Below are 20,217 nucleotides of genomic sequence, written 5' to 3' on the forward strand. Positions count from 1 at the left end.
AAGTTAAGCTTTCAATATCAGAACACAGCTACGTAGAATTATCCCCACCTAAACATCTTGCTCAATATATTAGACCTGAAAAAAACTAAAACTACAGTAGAAACTGGAAATATACACAGGCTGAGTGAAAAGCCCTTTTTATTCTCACTGTCAGGCATGACAGAAGACTAAATATTTGCTGTTTTGAAGTCAGGAAAAATTGCTAAAAGTTAGAGTAAGCTAAATATTTACTTAGGTTTTAGTCTGTCAGTTAAAGAAAGCCAAAATGACAATGTCCCAGCTAATATAGACTTCTAGCTTAAAACATTTGGGTTTAATAAAGACACACCTCTGAATGTTGAGATGTGTTAAGGTAATACCTCACAAACACACATCTCTCTTGAATCTTTGGGTCCAATTTCTATACCTGAAATACCCGCAATTATCTTTCCAAATAAAAAAAACGTGGGAAACACTGCAGGCATGTCTAGGCACCATGTTCAGGAAGGAGACGGTTCTACAGTCTGTCCCAGAGATCACCATGTTGTCATTTTCCACATTGAAACAATTCCTGTACGTGGCAGGTGTCAAGCGTTGTGGTGGTTGATGGTGAGGAGAGACGCAGGTAGACCCAGGATGTTGATGAAAACAATGAATTTAATGAAAATGCTCCACAGTCCAAATTACAGGCAGCACGGCAGAGCAGAACACAGAGGCTCAGGACCGGTAGCAACTGAATTAACGAGACTGACAAAAACGAGCAAATGCCGACACAGGACTTCACAGTACTACTGTACCGGCAGACGAACTAACAGACATTAGACAAGGACCCGACAAGAGACAGAGACAACAGATGGACTTAAATACACACGGGGGTTATCGAGGGAACGAGACACACCAGGGAAACAATCAATGGGAAGACGCAGAGACAGAGACTCACAGGACAGAACTGAACACAGAAAACCCTTAGAATAAGTACACAGGAACACAGATCATGACAGCAGGGCTGAAACGCCACTCTGTGAAGAAGAAGTCATTTTCTGCAAACCAACAGAAAAAGTCGCATTTGTGTTTCCAACACATTCAGGTGCACAGACATTCATTTTTGGAGAAACGTCCATTGGCCTGACGAAGCCAAAATTCAAATGTTTGACCTTTTAGGGCATCATGCATTTGGAGGAAAAGGTTTAATGTGTAGGAAGGACTGGTCCGGCTTAAACAAAAAAAAAAAAAAAAAAAAAAAGAAAGAAAAAAAATGGTATCAGAAGTAAATAACACATGGATTCAGCATTTCAAAACATTAGCCAGGAAGTTAAGTTAAGGGATGAGCTCAAACGGCCCATCCAACTGGATTAGAACCATATGGATACCGAAATTAATGAATTAGCTAAATTAGTTACAAAGCAGCAAGTCAACGTTTTGGGGTGGGTGGCATCACAAAGTTATGACCTCAGTTCCACAAGGGTAGAGCTGAAACAGTGTCAGAAAGGTAGAATACAAATATAGCAGCTCTGTGGAGACCTGGGGCAAAACTCCAGGAAACCATAATGAAAAGCTTGTGGAACAAAACCAGAAGTAATACGAAAAAATTTAGTATTACACGTAAACTTCCAGCAAATAAAGTACATCGTTTCCTGATATCGTGTTAGTAAGCAAACAGCAATGTGCTGTCAGACAGTGGCAGTTTCAACTGTGTATTTATGCAGCATGATGACACTCGCATCATAATAGTTATCACTTTCTCAATATAGAAGGCATGTTCTCACGGTGTGATGTAAGCTAGCAAGCAAAACCCAAGCTTAAAAGGTTATACTGATTTTTATTTAAAACAATTTTCACACTTGCACTTAACAATTTTGAGACTAAGTTTCAGCGATGAAATTCAATCTAAGCACCAATTAAAAAGACAAAGGTTACCCAAGGGACTTTTACAAGACAAACAGTCAGTTTATATCCAGAAATATATAAACAAATAAATCTATGACAGTCCAGTGGCATATAAAGGGTCCCGGTAGGTTCAATTCCAATTTGGTTCTACTTATACAATACGAAGCAGTCACAATCAGAATCCAATTGGCTGAAAGTTATCTTAGAAAGTCCAGCTGATTGGTTGAAATGAACCCCTTCTAAATGCAAACAGCAAAGCTACAACTGATTTGTGCATAATAAACAGATCATCTCCTATAAAGCGAACATACAAAAGCTCCAAACTGTCTAAATCTAACAGCAGTCAAATTATATTGTGTGGGATCAAACAGAGACACACTCGCATCCAAATGCAGCTTTCCACCTACACTAATTAAGGATGAGGCTATTCAACAGCTGATGCTGCATACAAGCCAATTAAAATTAAGAAAGCCATCTTGGGATTGATGTGGCTTGCTTATAGGTGACCCACATGCATCCTTTCAACCTGGAAAGAGAAGTGGCAGCAATAATGAGACACCCTGCAAAGCAAAATGTGTCAGAGCACAGAGTGTGCTTATTTAGGCTATAAAGACTTCAACTGTCCAAGGCAGAGGAATCAGAGCCAACGGAGAGTCATTGCATCTCTCCATAACCGCCGAATCAACTCCAAGCTGCAATCTCGATTAATGCATGGCACCGCTGGGACCTTCCTCTGTCTTCCTCTTTTTATTACCGTCTCTCACAAACACAATAAAGGGCGCGCACTCCCATTTAAACTAACCTTTCTCCATCTTTATCTCCGTCCTAGGAGTTAAAACATTCATCAGCCACTCTAATGGACTGGGCTACTTTCAGGAGAGTCTTCGAAACGAAGGGAGAAAAAAAAAAAACATTAATTCATTAAAAATATTTTGGTAGTGTGAAAAAAAGCAGTAAGATAGATGAAATAATCCAGAGACGGCATGTCGATGGGATGTTGAGTGTGCACGGTTTTCAAAGCAGCAGTGAAACTTATAATCACCTGGTTCCGTTACATTCAACTGATCAGTGCTGATTTCAATCAATTCAAATTTTCAAGTTCATTTCAGCAAGTAATTTTAACCATGCCTCCATAACTAGAGGTGCTGCCATGGGATTGGCTGATTTCTGTTAACAACAGGTGCATCTAAACAAGTGGCTGGTCTGAGTCAGACCAACCAGGTAGGAATCACCAAATGAAAACCCTCCGTGTAATTCTTCCTTTGCAAACAAGCTCGGATTTACGTTTTTGTTTCTTTTTCTTTAACTTTATAGACGTTAACAAACGAGTTCACGCTACAACGTCCGCAGGCTGACGTACCACGACAGGCGTGTCCCGAACTGTGTTCTCCGGTATCACCACACTGTAAGTGTCTTTTTCCCACTGTGGAGGCTGGTTCTTCACATTGGTGATGGTGACAGCCAGTTCCACCGAACTGCTCTTGTTTCCTCCGTCTGTTGCTACAATCTCCCTGGTGATGTATGTCCTCTGTGGACAGAGTAAAGGAAGTGAGGCTTAAGGACAGGAAGAGAAAGCAAAAGGCTGAAGATGTGACTTTATGTCAAACTGCAGGGTAAAGAGTGTGGTGCGCTAAACTAACAACGTGCTTTGTAGCAGCTCTATATAGCAGACTACTGTGAATTAGGCAATTTTGAATTAAGAGTTTTGTTGTGTGTTTGATGACGTCAAGCAAATAAAAAAAGATAAAAAAGAAAGAAAGCTTGGGTTGTTAGTAAGGAGCTTCAAGGTGCTGAACATACAAATGTTCAGTCCCGTCGGTCCTGGAAGAGTCCGAGATGTGCAGTATGGAAATCGTTACACGGAATTTTCCTCTCTTTTTTTCTTACAAACAGAATTGATTTTTCTTTGTTGCTGGTAGTGAAGCAAAGGACAAAAAGGAAGCAGATATCAGATAGCCTCCTCTGGGCATGGGGCTCTGGTGAAGTTAGAACCGCAATTGTCAGCAATAAAGTGCTGATACAAGCATTCTGTCTTTGCTTCAGGTTGACTAAAATCCTTTTTTTATTAGTGACAAACTAACGTTTAATTCTGTCCTCTAACACAGGGGTGCCCAGACTTTTTGAGAGCAAGATCTACTTTTTCTCTCACCAGCCGCCTGAGATCTACCTCATGACACAAAGACATAAAAATTGCAAATTAAACTCTATTGACTCATTTTATATACAAATATACATCAGTTATAGCAGAAATAATAAAGTGACAGAAAACCTAATGCAGTTCCTTCCTCAGTGACATTCTGACACTGGGAGCAGGTTACTGGTTTCCCAATCAGAAGCTGGTTGCAGACCTGAGGCCAGCAGGTGTCAGTCAGTCATGGTAGATCTGAACTTTGGTTTGATGACCTCAGTATGAGAAACTACAGACTGACAGGAGGAACCAAAGAGCCCAGTAAAAGTAAAGGCAAATCTTCTGAAGTCGGGATATAATTAATTTAATTTCACATAATTATCTCGGTAGAATTTGTTAAAACTTAATGAAATATATTTGTCCTATTTGATGTTTGTTGTGGCGTATGCTCACAAACGAGCATACGTTTGTGAGCGGTGGTTGAGTAGCTCATTTAAACTCCTGCTCTGCTCTCAGTCGGTGTTTGAGTTGCCTTTTCTTTTTCTTTTTCTTTTTCTGTTAATGGGACGCAACACCTTGTTGAAACAATAATTACTGAGATTATAATTTTAACACGTTTCATTGATTTTTTATAATTATTCTTTTTTAATGAATCTATAAACGTTTAGGATCTTAGTGAATATTTTTGATAAACCCGTCAGAAGAGGAAGTGCTGGTCTCAGCGTCCTGGCGGCATTCAGATTGTCATCTGCCGAGATCGACTCAAAACCTTTCCGCGATCGACCGGTCGATCGCGATCGACGTATTGGGCACCCCTGCTCTAACAAGTTCTAACGTTTGAGCGAAAATCCAGACATTCTTCTTGAGAAACTGTTGCAAGTGAACTTTTGAGTCTCATCAGCGACCAAGTAGCAACACTTACCACTCCAACAATTTTTTCTTTATTTATAAACCACTATTTGACTTCATTAATCACAAATTAGCTCTGCACAGCTTTCGTACAAGTAACACAGCATTAGTTTATGCTAAAAGCTTTTTTGTTCTTGAACTTTCGATTTCCACTGATGTAAGTATCAGCCTGAACTCGGCTCATATTTACCTGGGAGATGGGCTGGTTGACGTACACCCAGCCCGTCAGCGGGTTGACCCTGAGGTACTCCGGCTGCTCACCAGACATGGTGTATGTGACGGCTGCGTTGCTGCCAAAGTCATCGTCATGGGCCGCCACCCGCAGGAAACTAGTTCCGATCATCGTATCCTCACGAAGGAAGTCTGAGAGAAAACAGATGTTTCTGAGTTGTTAGTATATTTTTCTCATAAAAAGAATTAGCCCCTTTAAAGATTCCCTCTGCATTTTCCTTTTGTCTCCAAACGTTTCAGATCATTAACAAATTTAAATATAAAAAGATAAACTTGCTTTCAGTTGATGAGTTCATTTATTAAGGAAACACCATATACAAACCAGCATGACCCAATGTGAGAACATCACTGTCCTCCCTTGTTAAAACATTTAGAGTTTATGAATGACCACGTTTTTGGTGAGACCTGATTTCTAGCCTGACATTAAAGAAATAACTTGTCTGACTACATGATGTAGACTGTTCACACAGCAGTTCTTATTGCTCAGTTCTGATTTGTTTTGCTAAAATCTGACTTTTTGGGGTGTGGGGGTTAGCTTTCATACAGCTGCATGATGTGACCACAATCAGATATCTGTGTGAACGGTTTATAACCCCAAAGCGACCCGCATGGAAAGAAGAAGATCGCAGACGACACACAGCAGCGTTCTGTTCGTGGAAGTAAACTTCAGAGAAAACACAAGAAAAACACACCAGAGATCTGCTTCTACACCTGCAGAAAGAGAAAAAAAGCCCAAAGAACTGACAAACAACAAATATATATAACGGTAATACTTTGTGTTTAGGAGGTGATGGAGGGTTAGGATGTCTTAAATGGGAGTGTCCCAGTTGTCCAATAGAATCAGGGCCCAGGGTGCAATGAGGCTGTGAGATTAGAGAAGAGTACCCTGCAGCCCAAGGCCCTTCATGTGTGTATGGGGAGGAAAGGACATAAACTCAACGGGACACACAGTATCTTCTTACACTCATATCGGAGGTTCTCAAACTTCGGGCTGTTGTCGTTCTGGTCCAGGATGAGAATGTTGAGCTGGCAGATGCCGATCAGGGGGTCGGCTGCCTGGTCAGTGGCAGTCACTGTCACCGCATACTCCCGCTGACGCTCACGATCAAATTTCCTGGCAGTCACGATCACGCCTGGAAATGTTAGGGTGACAATGCAGATCAGACGGAGCTGAGAGCACCAGATTATCTCAAATTAATCTGATGACAGAATCCTGCCAGTTGAGTTTACGTACCAGTATCAGGGTGGATGCTGAATGCAGGAACTGTAGAGTCTTTGTGCATGAAGCCATATGTGACCCTGCCATTGGAGCCTTCGTCTGCATCCACAGCGTGAACCTGCAGAACGAATGACCCGGCCGGCTGGTTCTCCAGAACCGCTGTGCTCTCTCTGTACTGCTGACACTGAGGAGAGAGAAAACAGCAGAGACAACGGTGTGTAATAAAAACATAAAAGTAGAATGCTTGCATGGAGATTGTTTCTATTTAGTAAAGAGAAAGGTTTGGTAAAGTTGCTTCTTTCGGATTATTTAGAACTGCATTACAGACTTGCACTAAATTTATATTTAATGCACATGTGCATGAAAATGAACATATGATATAATACCACACAAGAGAAAATGGTAGAAAATAGTTCCCACTCTTGCCCTTTTATTTTAGTTTTTACTGCTCACTTAAAAACCTTAAGTTAGTATAAATAACTCTTAGTGACATAACAAAGTAGATTTACAAAATTAATTTAAAAAAAACCACACAACTTCAGTTTATCTTTCACAAACTAACACATTTAATTTCAAATTCTAAAACTTGTTAGATTTCTTTGACCTAAAGGGTAAAAATTAGCAGACATAATTAATGCTCTTGTAATATTTTAGTTTATGTTGCAGAAATGATAGCCAATATTAAGTAATTAATTAATATACAACTAGTATTAGAATTAGTGTTCTTTGTGACACTGAAATGTGGTTTCCAATCTGCTATAATCACCAACAAAAGCTTTAGATACATATAGTTGCTCCAGTGGAAGAAGTTGTACTTGATATCTTTTTTATTCTTTTTCTTCTGTTTAGATCTATCACTGAAGTTGTCAGACATGTCCAGTATTATTCTCTTCATTTCAACAGTGCTGACGTTTCTGCTGTTATCTCCCACTGTGCAGCTCTCACATCCTTCTCTTTAGTCCTCAACTCGTTTTTTTTTATTTTTTTTATGGTGTCTGACAGAAGTACAGATGCCCTGCATGCTTTAGGGAAGGCATCCAGCCCGTTCTTCCCTTGGCGCCGCCTCGTTTTCAGATCCACTTGTGTTCCTTTTGGTTCGTCCCTCTTCACAGGGAGCAAACACTTTGTGAATTAGATCAAGTTACTCAGCCAAGACAATTAACCCAGAGGGTCAAGCAGAGTGCGGTGTGTCACAAATGGCTTGTTAATGCGAAACAAATTGTTCAGAGGTTATTCAGAGCAAATGGTTTACATGAAAACGAACCAAAACAAACAAACAAACAAAAAAAATAAGCAATGAGATGCATTAAGCAGGTGAAGTGTCAGGCTTGGTACTTAGTGGGATTACAGTGAACAAGACTCTGCCTGTAAACTATTGAATTGATATTATTAACATTGAACTCTGAAAAATAATAATAATAAAAAAAACAATCAACAAACTGCTAAATATGTAAATTGTTAGAGATTGTTGCCGTCTCAATAAGTGTCCAACGGGCCTCTGCAAACCCAACAAAATCAGAACTCCCATGTCTGCAGCCATGTCCTGCTGCAGGTCACTGATTTATCATTTCCAAATATATCGCGTCCAGTCAACTTAGCTTTAAATCCCTTGGTCAGGACCTTGCAGCCATCAAAGACTCATATATACCATGACAACCAGCTGAATTCTCTAATGTAAATGTAGCATTACAACGAGACAACAACCTGAAGCTGATCAGTCTGATCGTATCACCGTTCACCCTTAGATTACATTTTTTCCACCTTGTTCCTCCTGGAGATGATTTTCACTCAAATCAACCTGAAATAAGTTCATCACATCATGTTGTGTTTGTATTAATTTGTCTCATTTGATCACGTCGGGTAAACGATGCAATGAAAGCTGTCATAAAATTACTAATCACACTATCATGTTAATCTGTTATTCCTTGTAATGTCTCATTATGTAGTAATGACGTAATGTAATGTAATAGTAATAAAATCAGGTGTAAAAATGCAACAAAAAAAACATGAAATGATACTGATTAGGATGAAAATAAACAATGGTTTGTTACTGTTTATTACATAATCCAGGATTATAACATTATCATTTCTAAAAAATGATTTTAAAAAAATTAACCTCAGCATTTTTGTAATAAATGGTCATAAATGCAATAATATTATTACATAAAGTGACATAATGAGCATTGTAGCCCCGCAGCTGCAGCATTCATGTTGCGTTACAAATTCCTAGTATTTGACGAGCCCACACCATGAGGCTAAAGGTTAGTACTGAATGCAATCAGTGGCTGTGTGTCTGTAGTGCCACTGCCACTGGGAAATACAAGAACCTGTTATGCTCCGAATCACCACCTTTCTGTGCTTTTGTCTCTTTCTTTTGCCGTCTTGGTCTACTGAATGCTGCCCAGAGGCCCAAGAGGCTGCGGCACATCCAAAGATCTGAAATCCAAACAAGATGAGGGCTTCTGCCGGCTTCACTGTCCAGATGCTGACTGTGAGCGACAGAGAAGACAGAGACTAACTGCGGGTCGTCTTCAGTATATGAGCCATGGTGTTCTCAGTTTGTAGAACTGAGTCATGTTCTTTTTTTTCTTTTGCCACATTAAAAACAAGAAACTTATTTATATTTACTCAAGACTTTATGTAGTAGACCATGGTGCCTGGCTGAAGTGGAAGAAAAGTGAAAATCGGATATGTGCAATGCTCTCTATTTCGAAATACAACTAAAAAATAATTGAAAATAATAAATACTGTAGGCGCAAAAAAAAAAAAGAGTCCACATGTGTGTCATTTAATGTCTTTATAAAACAGTTATATGAAGGCCAGTGGGGTTTGCTAGAGAATACTGGTGAGCAAACAGAATCATTAAGAAAAAAGAAAACGGGAAAAAGAAGAAATTTAAAGCACACTGCAAAAACACAAAATCTTACTAAGTATTTTTGGTCTAGTTTCTAGTGAAATTATCTCAGTACAGTTAAAATAAGACAAAACTAACTGATAAATTAACTTGTCAGTAAAATATAGGCGCTTGTTTTAAGTCAATACTTCCTTAATATTAATAAAAAAGTACTAGTTCCAATGGCAGATTATTTCACTCCAGACTTTGTTACACATGGAAAAGATTTTGTGGTTTTGCAGTTCAGGGTTGGTTTTCTAAAATGTCTTCCTTCTGAATTAAGACTTTGAAGCTCTCACGCAGCACTGCTCAGTCCATTGTCACTTTTGATATTTCCACAGTTACACATTTTGAGTCAGTCTATCACATAAAATCTCAACACAACACATTTTTGGTTGTAATTTAACAAAATATTTTCAGAAATTCTTTGAGAAGACCTTTGCAATTCACCTTACACTTAACCGTTTTTCATTCCAGAACTTTCTTTTAATCTCATCCTTATTGAAAACATTTAACTTCAACCTTTTCATACTTTTATATTTTTGTTCATAGTTTGAATGTTTCAGTTTGTCTTGGAGGAGGCAAATGTCAGGTATCAGGAGACTGTTTGTCTTTTTCAATCAGCCTCCGGTTAAAGAGGAAGAGAAGAGCGACTGAAGTGGAATACACAACAGAAAACCCCCGAGAGAAAACTGAGCGTGAAGTTTCAGTTCACCGTGTTTTCAGCTGTAACGTTTCAGTGAGAGACGAAAACACGACAAAAGTCACTTCGATCTAAACGAATTTGGAATTATTAGCAGCTTAAAAGTGAGGTTGGTTTTTAATTTTGACTTTGGCAGCTCGTTTCCATTGGTCCAACATTATCCCTTTAAAGACACAGAATCCCCCTTCGTCTTCTTGTTGCCTGGCTAACAGGATATGAAGCAGAAAGGAAAACACTTCCCGTTTCACTTTCTTCCCACAAGAGAGTAAGGAGGCTTTACTCAGCAGCAACACACACACACCTCCTATTCTTGGCTCGGGATACCTCAGGGGGCTGAAAAGTCGCCTCATTTAAAATTGAAACATGGAAAGAAAAAAAATGCTGGTGGAGAGGCAGCTCTTCTAGAGCAGGTCGGTCGGGATTTCCCCCACATCCCTTAAAGCCTTAATTAAAAGACCGAGATGATGTAGGATGAAGATGCGAGGAAAGAGATGAGGGTCATGCTCGCTAATCGCTCCTGTAGAAGAGAGAGATAGGGGCTAATGAGGAGACGAGATAGGAAGACAAAGACATGGATACAGAGAAATGATGGAGAACACTTCCACAGGATGGGAAGGCAGTGGAACGATACTTGGAGAGGAATGTTTTAGATTCGTCTGGGAGAAGAGACGGCTGTGGAAGCTGAAAACAAAACAGGTGGGGAAGTGGAACGAGCTAAAATCGCACTCGATAACGCCAACGCGTTCGTACCTGTTCAAAGACAGGCTTGTTGTTGTTCACGTCGTCCACTCCCACTATGACCTGCGCTGTGGAGGCCAGCGCCTGCGGCCCGCCCGAGGAGTTGTCATCTGTGGCCGTGACGTTGAGGACGTACTCCACGCCCTGCAGGCGAGGCGGTGGGCTGGAGCGCAGCCGGATCAAACCTGCAGCCAAACACAGCAGTAGTTAGCACAATGTCACGTCTTTATGGAGGATCGAGTTTAGACATTTTAGTCAATATGATCGACCTCAAACGAACGCAGAGCCTTCCAGGGTTTTTCAATCCACTAGATCACATGTGTCAAACTCGAGGCCCGGAGGCCAAATCTGGCTCACGGTAGATTTTCATGAGGCCTTCTGGACTCCAAATTACATCAATACGTCCCTTCAGTTTTTCACAAACCCACAAAATTCATGCAAAATTAAAAAAAAACATTTCTAATTTTACTGCTAATTTTTCTCTAAATGGGCCAATCACATTGGGTATAAGTGACTGTTCAGCCCTACTGGATGTCAAGTTATCTTTATGGTGATTAATAAAAAGTCACATTTGGCATCATACATTAGCACAAATATAGTAACATTTTCACAAAAATATTTCTAAATGAGCACCACAAAATTTGTGATTTTAATTGCAAAAATCCACAGAAACAATCACAAAATCCTGGATGGACTGAAAAGCCGTCCAATATAATGTAATTTTATGAAACACTTATTGAATGCTGAAACAAACAGTTTGTATTTATTTATATTTTAACAGTTTAATGGGTTTTATCATTAATTAAAAAATGATTAACCACCAACATTTATTGAGACCTCATAAAATTCACAACAAATGGAAAACCTTTTACCTTTCAGTGTCCAAACCATATTGGTTTTCATTGACCTTCACACAGCAGGTCAATGAAAATCAAACTTTTTTTTTTTTTTTTTGTCAAAACGTGACCAACATCATGACTGTCTGAACGGCTCAACTAAAAACTTTTCACCCAAAAAGTCCAATCCAACCTGACCCAGAGGCCAAGAACACTTAGGTCCTGCAGCACAATGTTCCATCCACAGTACTGTAGAATGTCCACTTTCGAATGGTTCAAAACAGTAGAATGAAGGTTTTGAAGCGGTCTAGTCAAAGACTTTGCTTAAATCTGATTCAGGTGCTATGTTGGGGCCTCCAACAGGATGCTGATGCTCCAAAGCTTTCCAATGAACCTGAATGAGAAGGACTCCACAAACATCCTCTGATACATTTCAGAAAAGGGTTAAGGGGCTGATTATTTTTGCACATTGGGTCAGGTGGCCTTAATAATCGAAAACATTTTTAGGATGTTCATGTATTTCTTTAACTTTGTCTGATTTCAGATTTTGCTTTTAACCTAACTGAAATTTTCCACTTCAAATCAAACTTCCTCCCATGTGGAAAAGTTCTGCTAGCTTGTGGTGAAGGGCAAACACAATAAATGAGTCCAACAGAGTGCATGGAGCTAAATTAAAGCACTGTTCTCTCCACAAATGCCAGAAGATGACTCTGTGTCCGTTTTTATCTCCAGCATTTGTCATTATTTGGGACCGCCTGATGTTAAATTGATTGGTATTCCCTTTGTAGCACTGCTGCTGCTGCATCCCATTTCCCCCTTCCTCCAACGGACTCTTTCAGTCTGCTGTAGGCGTCTCATCTGCATCCCACTCTGTGCTCTGAATGACTCTCTTCCACTCTGTATGCATCTCATCATTCCGCACTCTGTTTACCTTGTCTGTGTGTGTTTGTGAACGCGTGTGTGGGCCAAAAGTGTGGACACACTTATTACATCCTCCTTATCTTCAGAGACAGTGGCGGGTGCCACTGTTGTCATGTCCCCATTTGACTGCTGTTGCAGCTACGACCCTGAAATTGTAATCATATATGCGCTTACTGTAGATACACATGTATGTGTGCTATTCATCCTTCTATCTTTTCCCAGCAGACCAATGGGACTGATGTGACAGATTAAAGTCTCAAAATGTAAGATCATTGTGTTTTTATCCTACTTTTGTGCGTCTACTACACGCAGCAGCAAAATCACTGCAACTGCAACCGCGCCTGCGTGAAACATGGCAACCAAAGGCAGACACTGATCAATCAATAGGTTTCTAAGAAGAAAACCATACTACATAAAATTACAAGTATTTTATGCACCCAGAATCTTTAAAGCTATTTTGTAAATACATGCTGTGTGAGATTCTGACCTTATAGTCCAGGTAATGTTTTTGAATGATTGGCTGCCCAGAGACGAAGGTCTGAATGAATTAACGCCATGTACATGAACAACCTTGGTTAACACCTCAAGGTAGCTGATCGGGTTTGGGAACAATTCATCTGAAAATTGGATAGCCACTTTCTCGCCAACTGTATTTCCAATGACCATATAACTGCAATTATTGCCGCTGACCCAACCCATGAAAAAGAAGAAAACAGGAAGTAGTTGGAGCACCATGGCATGGAGTGTTACTTATTGACTCACTTCATGAACAAACTTATTTTGGGGTGATTTTAATCTCTTTTCTTATTTAATGGAAACACCGCAATTGCAAAATTGTGTTTTTCTTTTTAATGATGTAAAGCTCAAAAAAGTTGATTTGCATAATACTGCCCCTTTAAATAACATTTGTAAAAGTGAAATAACTTTGCTAACTTAGCGAGATTTTCTTTTTCAAGATCTACTGTAAGTTATGAAATTATAGTTGATCTATGTGATCCATTTTGAAATTAGCTCCTACACTGATGGGTTCCTACAAAAACACTCTGTGTTGACATGTAGTTCTCCTCCCAAACAGTAGGGGGAATCACTGAAAAACGTAACAAAACACCACCATAGGGATGGCAGCAGAACTAATAGTCTTAGAGGAATCATTAACTTTTATCTACCGAACAGATCAAAATTTCATCCAGAAGCTTCATCTCACCATAACATGTCGCACATGAGACTGTCTGTGACTCATCAATCAGTTCAATTTAATGTCTCTAATAACCAGCCAACTAACAAAATGGGAGAGGAAAATTGTATCTTGGCTCCGTATTTAAATTTTCTATCCAGATATTGTCATTTAGTCTCTTCTTAACTACTTTTTGTAACTATAAACAAATCATTTCATAAGCAGGGTTTGATTAAACCAGAGATCAGCAAGTAGTTCAACAATAAGAGGCATTTGTGGCTTCAATCAAGAAAGTTGCTTTTTACTTTTTACTGAAAACAAGAGCTCTTTTGAAATTGGTGTGTTTCCATTAAGCAAATTTATTTGCTATTATTATTGTTTTGTTTTTGTTTTTTGTACACCGTCTATATTGAAAGCTTAAGCGGTGTAGTAAGACATATTGCACAATTATGTGGCCAATGGAAATGCAGCTGGTGGCTTTATTAATAACCTGTTCTTGAATATCTGTTAATTAGTGAAGCTATGTTGCTTCAGGATATCGTTGAGCCTACGTCATGTCATACAGGTTCTGTTTTATTGCTTTCATCACTCAGTTCTGTCATGAAACTGGTGTGGGTGTGACTAGGAACCTGAACCAAAGATGTGGTTATGCAGTGTGAATTTATTAAGACAGATTCATTTTGTTTGATGATAAAATCTGTTTTTTGATGATGAAAAAGCTAAAGAAGTAAACCTTTTTTTCACGGTTCTTCACTCTCGCCCTGTATTAGGAGTAAAATTTAACTGTTTTCAACGCTGGTAAAAACAAACGCACAACAATGCAGAGACATCAGCAGCTTCACTGTGTTCAGAGTGGACACTCCAACTGCAGAGCCAGACGTTTCAAAGCTACCTGTACTGATTATCCACAACTCAGAACAGCCCAGTGACAGCGGGAAGATGACAGACGATCCTCTGGGTAAAGTGGGTTGTAGAGAGAGAGTTCTCCGTGGACTGGAGTTGTTTTTCTGACACTTCCCACAGTTGCTCTGAGGAATTGATGCACGGGGAGCTTGGGATGCTTTGCAAACACCTTGAGTGGTTTCCTTATGGAATGCTATGGAAGGGTGTGTGTGAGTCGGTCTGTGTGTTGCCAAATTGAACATCTTTGCTATACAAACTTTTAATTATAGCAACATTTACAAACGGGGGTCATTGAGAGTCAAAGGTCAAATGAAGGATTCTGTAAACAAAAATACTATCATTGATGCACTCCATAAATCTGGTGTTTGTAGAAGAGTGGCAAGACGAAAGCCATTACTGAAAGACCGCTACAAAAAGCCAAACTCACAGTCTGCTGTAAGCAGCAAACATGTGGGAGAAGGTGAGCAGGTTGAATGGGAACAAAATGGAGGTTTTTGGCCTAAATTTAAAACAGTTTGTTTGGGAAGATTAAAACTTCACAGTATCTCTCGTTAAACACAGTAGTGGCAACATGATGCTGTGTTGAGGCTTATGGAGAGTAAATGCAGAAGAATCAAGGGAAGAAAACTAATGCAGGGAACTGCAAGAATCCAAATAAAATAAAGAAAGTTTCCATCTGATTATTTTGACTAACAACAGAAACAAGAACAAGTTTCTGTGAGAATAAAATCACTATTTTGATAGTTTTGTCATAACAAAAAATGCACAGAAAGTTTTAGGGTAGATGATAGAGGACATAATAGTTTTAATATTTCACAGCTACAGCTGGTTGTTATTGTTACTCTGATTAAAATAAATGCTAGCTTTGACAATTAGCAAGTGTAGCATTGGTTACACAACCACAACAACTATTACAACCTTTGTAATAGTTGTTACTATTACAAAGTAACAATTGTTGGCAGACAACAAGGCTAGTTATAGGTTTACAAATGTTGCATCATATTCACAAAGATGTTGATTCAAATTAAAACTTAAGGCAGTGAAGTCAACCATGTATGTTTGGTTTCGTCTTTTATAGATTCATACAAAAATAAAATTTTTGAACTGCTGACTCTTTGTGTTTTCATTGTGTATCGACGGCCCCAAAGGAGAATACTTTACATATTCTTAAAGTGATATTTTTTTCCTTTCATGTATAAGAAAATTGTTCATCCACAAAGTCCCTGAAATCCCCAACAAAAACACTGAACTACCCATGCTGCGCCATTAACAATACATTAAAATTCAACAAAGCAACAGCCTGAACATTGCAGAAGTAGCACTGGGATCAAGATTTTCCACAAACAAGACATGCAACTCAACATGCATGTTTTGAACAACCGTAGAGAGCATCAAGTTCACACAGAAAGCACCAAGTTCACACAGAAAGGGCTCAGTGAGTTTTTTTCTTTAAGGTTTAAGAAAAGGTAACAGCACCCAGCCATTTCCCTGTATATAATAAATAACATAAAATGTATCCCCCACAAATTAGGGCCAGGTCTTTAACATGATAACTTCTACAAATGAATTACAAAAATTTTAATGCAATTCACTTCACATTGATTTTACATACAAAAGACTTAAGATGGAGCCTTCAAAATTGTGTGTTTCCGGTACGTCCGTAAATCTGATGCGCAATGACAACCACAAGCAACGGACAAAAGAGCTGCTTGTCTTGGCCCACTAAGAATTTATTTTTGTTTCTAAAACTTGAGACACTGGAAAAGACTATTGTTGTATTCATGCTGTGCTAAAAGGAGTTAGCCTATTAGCGAAGCTACTCAAGGCTAATTTAGCATCTCAATGCTAAACATGTAGCAGCACCACAGTCGTCCCCAATGCTAATGTCAGCATCCACAGTCAACACTATTATTATTGTTTTGTTTCTTTGTTTTTTTTTTTTACACCATCTACATTGAGAGTTTAAGTTGTGTAGTAAGACATTAGTGCAGTGGTCTGTCCTCTCTTTTTCAACGTGGTTCTGATGTGAACAGCATTCAAAGGCAGGTGTAATTTTAGGTCTTAAATCTAATGCCAACCAGTTTGTGATCTCATGTTTTGCAGTGACAGCACAATTCCTGCTGACTACGACGCCAACGTTACAGATTATTTTATACAACATCATCCACTCTGTCCGCTCTGCATCACGATCACATTCGGCCGGCCAGTCCCGAATGTGATCAGCAATTGATCACTTTGATGGCATCCAAATGTCAAAGTCTGTGAGTTTAAATATCTCTGCAGACAAAGAGAATCACAGCTTCAACAGCAAAGAGTCATGCATGAACTGGCTTTCAGGCTTTATTCCGATGGTGGATCTGAAAGAAAGTGTGAGATGTGCACAAAATCCTACCAAGCATTTGTCCAGTTTCTAGAGTAAATATCACAGTAAACCTGAAATAAGACAAAACAAGCATATAAGCAATATTTCAGAAAGATGTAAGAGCTCATTTAAAGTAAATAATTCCTGAGTATAAAAAAAAAAATCCATTTCCACTGGCAGATTTTTCCATTGTAACAAGGGAAACATGTCTTGTTACAAAGAAAATAATCTGCCAGTGAATCTAGAATTGTTCATCAATATTAGGGAATTATTGACTCAATACAAGCTTCTATTTCTCGACGCTTACTAAAAATACTTGGTAAGATTTTGTGTTTTTGCGGCGCACCTGCCACACTTTAAAACCGCCCCTCCTTCTATTCAGAACTGAGACCTGGAGCATTCTCAAACAGGACTGAAACTTTCAGGTTTAGCAAACTCTGTGTCTCCCTCACATCTCTCAACATGACCTAATTATCCAGGAACAAACGCCAGCAGCAGCTACTGAAGAACCGGTCCAGAAACTCTCATCTCTCAACAGGATAGTTTGGACTCTGAACCCAAAACAATGATTTTAAGAAAAAAAGCGAAAAAAAAAAAAATAAATAACATTCCAACAAAACACGTTCAACCACTCTACTCCGGCCGTGCAGCGGAGTGCACTCAGACCTAATGAACTGAGACAGATGACCAGAAAAAAAAATGCGACCAGTTCAATAAAGGCAGCTGGCTGAGGCAGAGAGCAGCTACAGCCTGCCTGCTACGCTACATATATAGGAAGAGCCAGAGGCGCCCCGGAGTCTGATCCCAGCTTTACTCTGCCTAGCATCGGCATAAACGTCTAATAGGGCCTAAAAGGCTCAGTTGAGAGCAACACATGCTGGGTAAGTGGCTGAAAATGGGACATGGAAAAGGTTTCAGGACATTCCAAGAACAAAGCATTCAGCATGTGTCTGTTTGAATCTAGGAGACGTGTCCCTATAGTGTGGGTTAAGGCGTGGAGAGCGTGGAGAAGTCGATGGTCTTCTGTGAGTTTAAAGCAGCGTTGCATATACACATAGGAGTGTTTTCCATCTTTAATGGCGCGTGTGTGTGTGTTTGATGGGTATCTTTTTTCATGTCAGTCCATGTTTCTTTTCAGCTCGTTAAGAAGGGTTTGTGCTGAGATGCATGCGGACGATCAAAAAACTAGACGGTTTCTGTAGCCAAACAAGTTGGATTTCATGTACATAAATATGTGATTATTACTGTGAATTTGACTCTCTCTCCCTGTGTGTGTGTGTGTGTGTGTGTGTGTGTGTGTGTGTGTGTGTGTGTGTGTGTGTGTGTGTGAGTTTGGATCAGGGCCAAAGGGGAGTGGTATGTGGCTGCTAACAAGGCCAGCGCACATCGTCACTTAATGGAAACCCAGAGGATGTTTCCTGGGGGTTCAGCAGGCAGCTGTCACGTCTCATGAAAATAGCCAGGAGGGACCAGACAGACAGGGGGAAAGTTGGAAGATAAACTTATAAATGAAATCAGGATCAGCACAAAACAAATACAAGACAAACGGCAAAGTGCGAGAAAGACGTTGAAATACTATACAGCAGGAACATATTCATGTTTTTTCCCAGTAGATATTTATTTTTTGGGCCCTATTGATAAGAAATTCACACCATATTATGCTGCAAAAACAGAATCTTATCAAGTATTTTGTCTAGCTCAGGAGTCCTCACAGGCTCTTTCCTTCCATGATGGCTCCTAATCCCTTAAAAACGATAAAAACTAACTAATGTTAAAGGTGGATCTAATAAAAATTGCAGATTTTCTAAATGAATTCCCATTTTGTCTTGGAATAAATGCACTGAATATCCTCAATAATATGATTTGTAGATATCGTTTTTTTTCTTTATTTTCGCCACAAGTATCAACATCAAACAGAAGAAAATATATTTATCATTTTCTTATTCTTTTTTTTTAACATTTCATGTTTTTCTTTACACCAAAACCTGAAAATGGAAGTAAAACAGTGACAGTTTAAAAATGACAACAACATACCTAGAAGAGACGTTTATCTCTTATTTCCAAAAGATCCCGTAACATTTGTGGCTCTAAATAAGTTTTATTTCAATAGACTGAGGGTGAAAATGGCTCTTTATACTGGAAAACTTCCAGATATCTGGTCTTGTTCCTAGTACAAATATCTTAGCTCACTTGAAACTTGCAAGTAACTTTTCAGGAAGATACAGGAGCTTGTTTTAAGTCAATAACTTCTTAATATGGATTAAAAAAATACTACAACTAGCTTTTCCTGTGTCAAACGTCCTGTGCGAGGTATCTGGTTGTGTCATGGGAGATGACGATGCTTGAGTCAAGAGCTGGAGATCCTCATAGAATACACGATTCATGAAAAAATAAGAAAACTTGTATGTAACAACGGGATATAACAGAGTAAATAACAGACTGACATGAAGAAACACAAAGACGGTGGAGATCAATGACACCAAAGTGCTGGTGAAATGACAGGAGAACCAGAGGAGCTAGTCAGAGTGAAGTAGGAGCAGCTGAGGAGAGGAGAATAAGGTGATGGATAACAGCTGTGCTGAGAAGCAGGCTGAGGAAGGGTGAAAGATGAGTAGAGCAAGGGAAACCGCAGGAATGGAAGACCACAGAACCTAAAGGGAAAAAACCCTCAAACCATCATAAACAATGAAGAGAAGGGAACACTAGCATAAAGAAACAATACCAACTGTATTAGTGATAATAAATTCACAAAGAACTCAAAGGAGAACCATTTGACCCAGTGATAAAACAAGAAAATAATCTAAACAGAAACCCAGAGGATGCCCAAAGTTCAAACACCCACTTATCATGGCAGGTTTATGGTGAAATGTTGTTCTTCCTACGTCTAGTTAATTGGCTCTGTCTTCATGTGCTCAGAATATATTTTCTATCATTCAGTTTATTATGCAGAACCAAATATATGGGGTAATAAGAGAGGGACAGAGGAAACAACATAACCCCACAGCAACAACAACAAAAAAAATGGAGCAAATTGACAAAGAACAAAAAAAATAAATAAATAAATAAATAAAATGATGAAAGAAATAAAAAACCTTATAATGAGTGGGAGTATTTTTAAAGCAGAATACAGTACAGTATGTTTGCCAGAGGGAAGCAAGTGAAAAGACTGAGGTAAAAAATAGTTTGTTGCATAAAGATACAGGTCAGAACATCATGGCAGACATGAAGGGGCGAGAAGCTTAGAACAGAAGTCGAAATAACAAATATAAAAGACAAGATGATCAGTACGAGTCGAACACTCACCAAAAAGAAGAATAGACGAAATCTGTCCAAG

At 39.1% G+C, this 20,217-nt stretch overlaps 1 protein-coding gene across 1 annotated transcript in view; it reads right to left on the reverse strand.

Moving 5' to 3' along the window:
- Positions 1 to 20,217, reverse strand: part of LOC103143989 (neural-cadherin) — a 307,861-nt gene that overhangs the window by 154,660 nt on the left and 132,984 nt on the right. The window contains exons 9-13 of the mRNA XM_016675675.1: positions 10,700 to 10,872; positions 6,369 to 6,537; positions 6,097 to 6,267; positions 5,094 to 5,266; positions 3,227 to 3,394 (exon numbers count right to left, since the gene is read on the reverse strand). Of these exons, the coding sequence (XP_016531161.1) occupies positions 3,227 to 3,394; positions 5,094 to 5,266; positions 6,097 to 6,267; positions 6,369 to 6,537; positions 10,700 to 10,872 (854 nt within the window). The remainder of the gene's footprint in view (positions 1 to 3,226; positions 3,395 to 5,093; positions 5,267 to 6,096; positions 6,268 to 6,368; positions 6,538 to 10,699; positions 10,873 to 20,217) is intronic.

The sequence above is a fragment of the Poecilia formosa genome, unplaced genomic scaffold, assembly GCF_000485575.1.
Source record: "Poecilia formosa unplaced genomic scaffold, Poecilia_formosa-5.1.2 Scaffold119, whole genome shotgun sequence".
NCBI lineage: Eukaryota > Metazoa > Chordata > Actinopteri > Cyprinodontiformes > Poeciliidae > Poecilia > Poecilia formosa.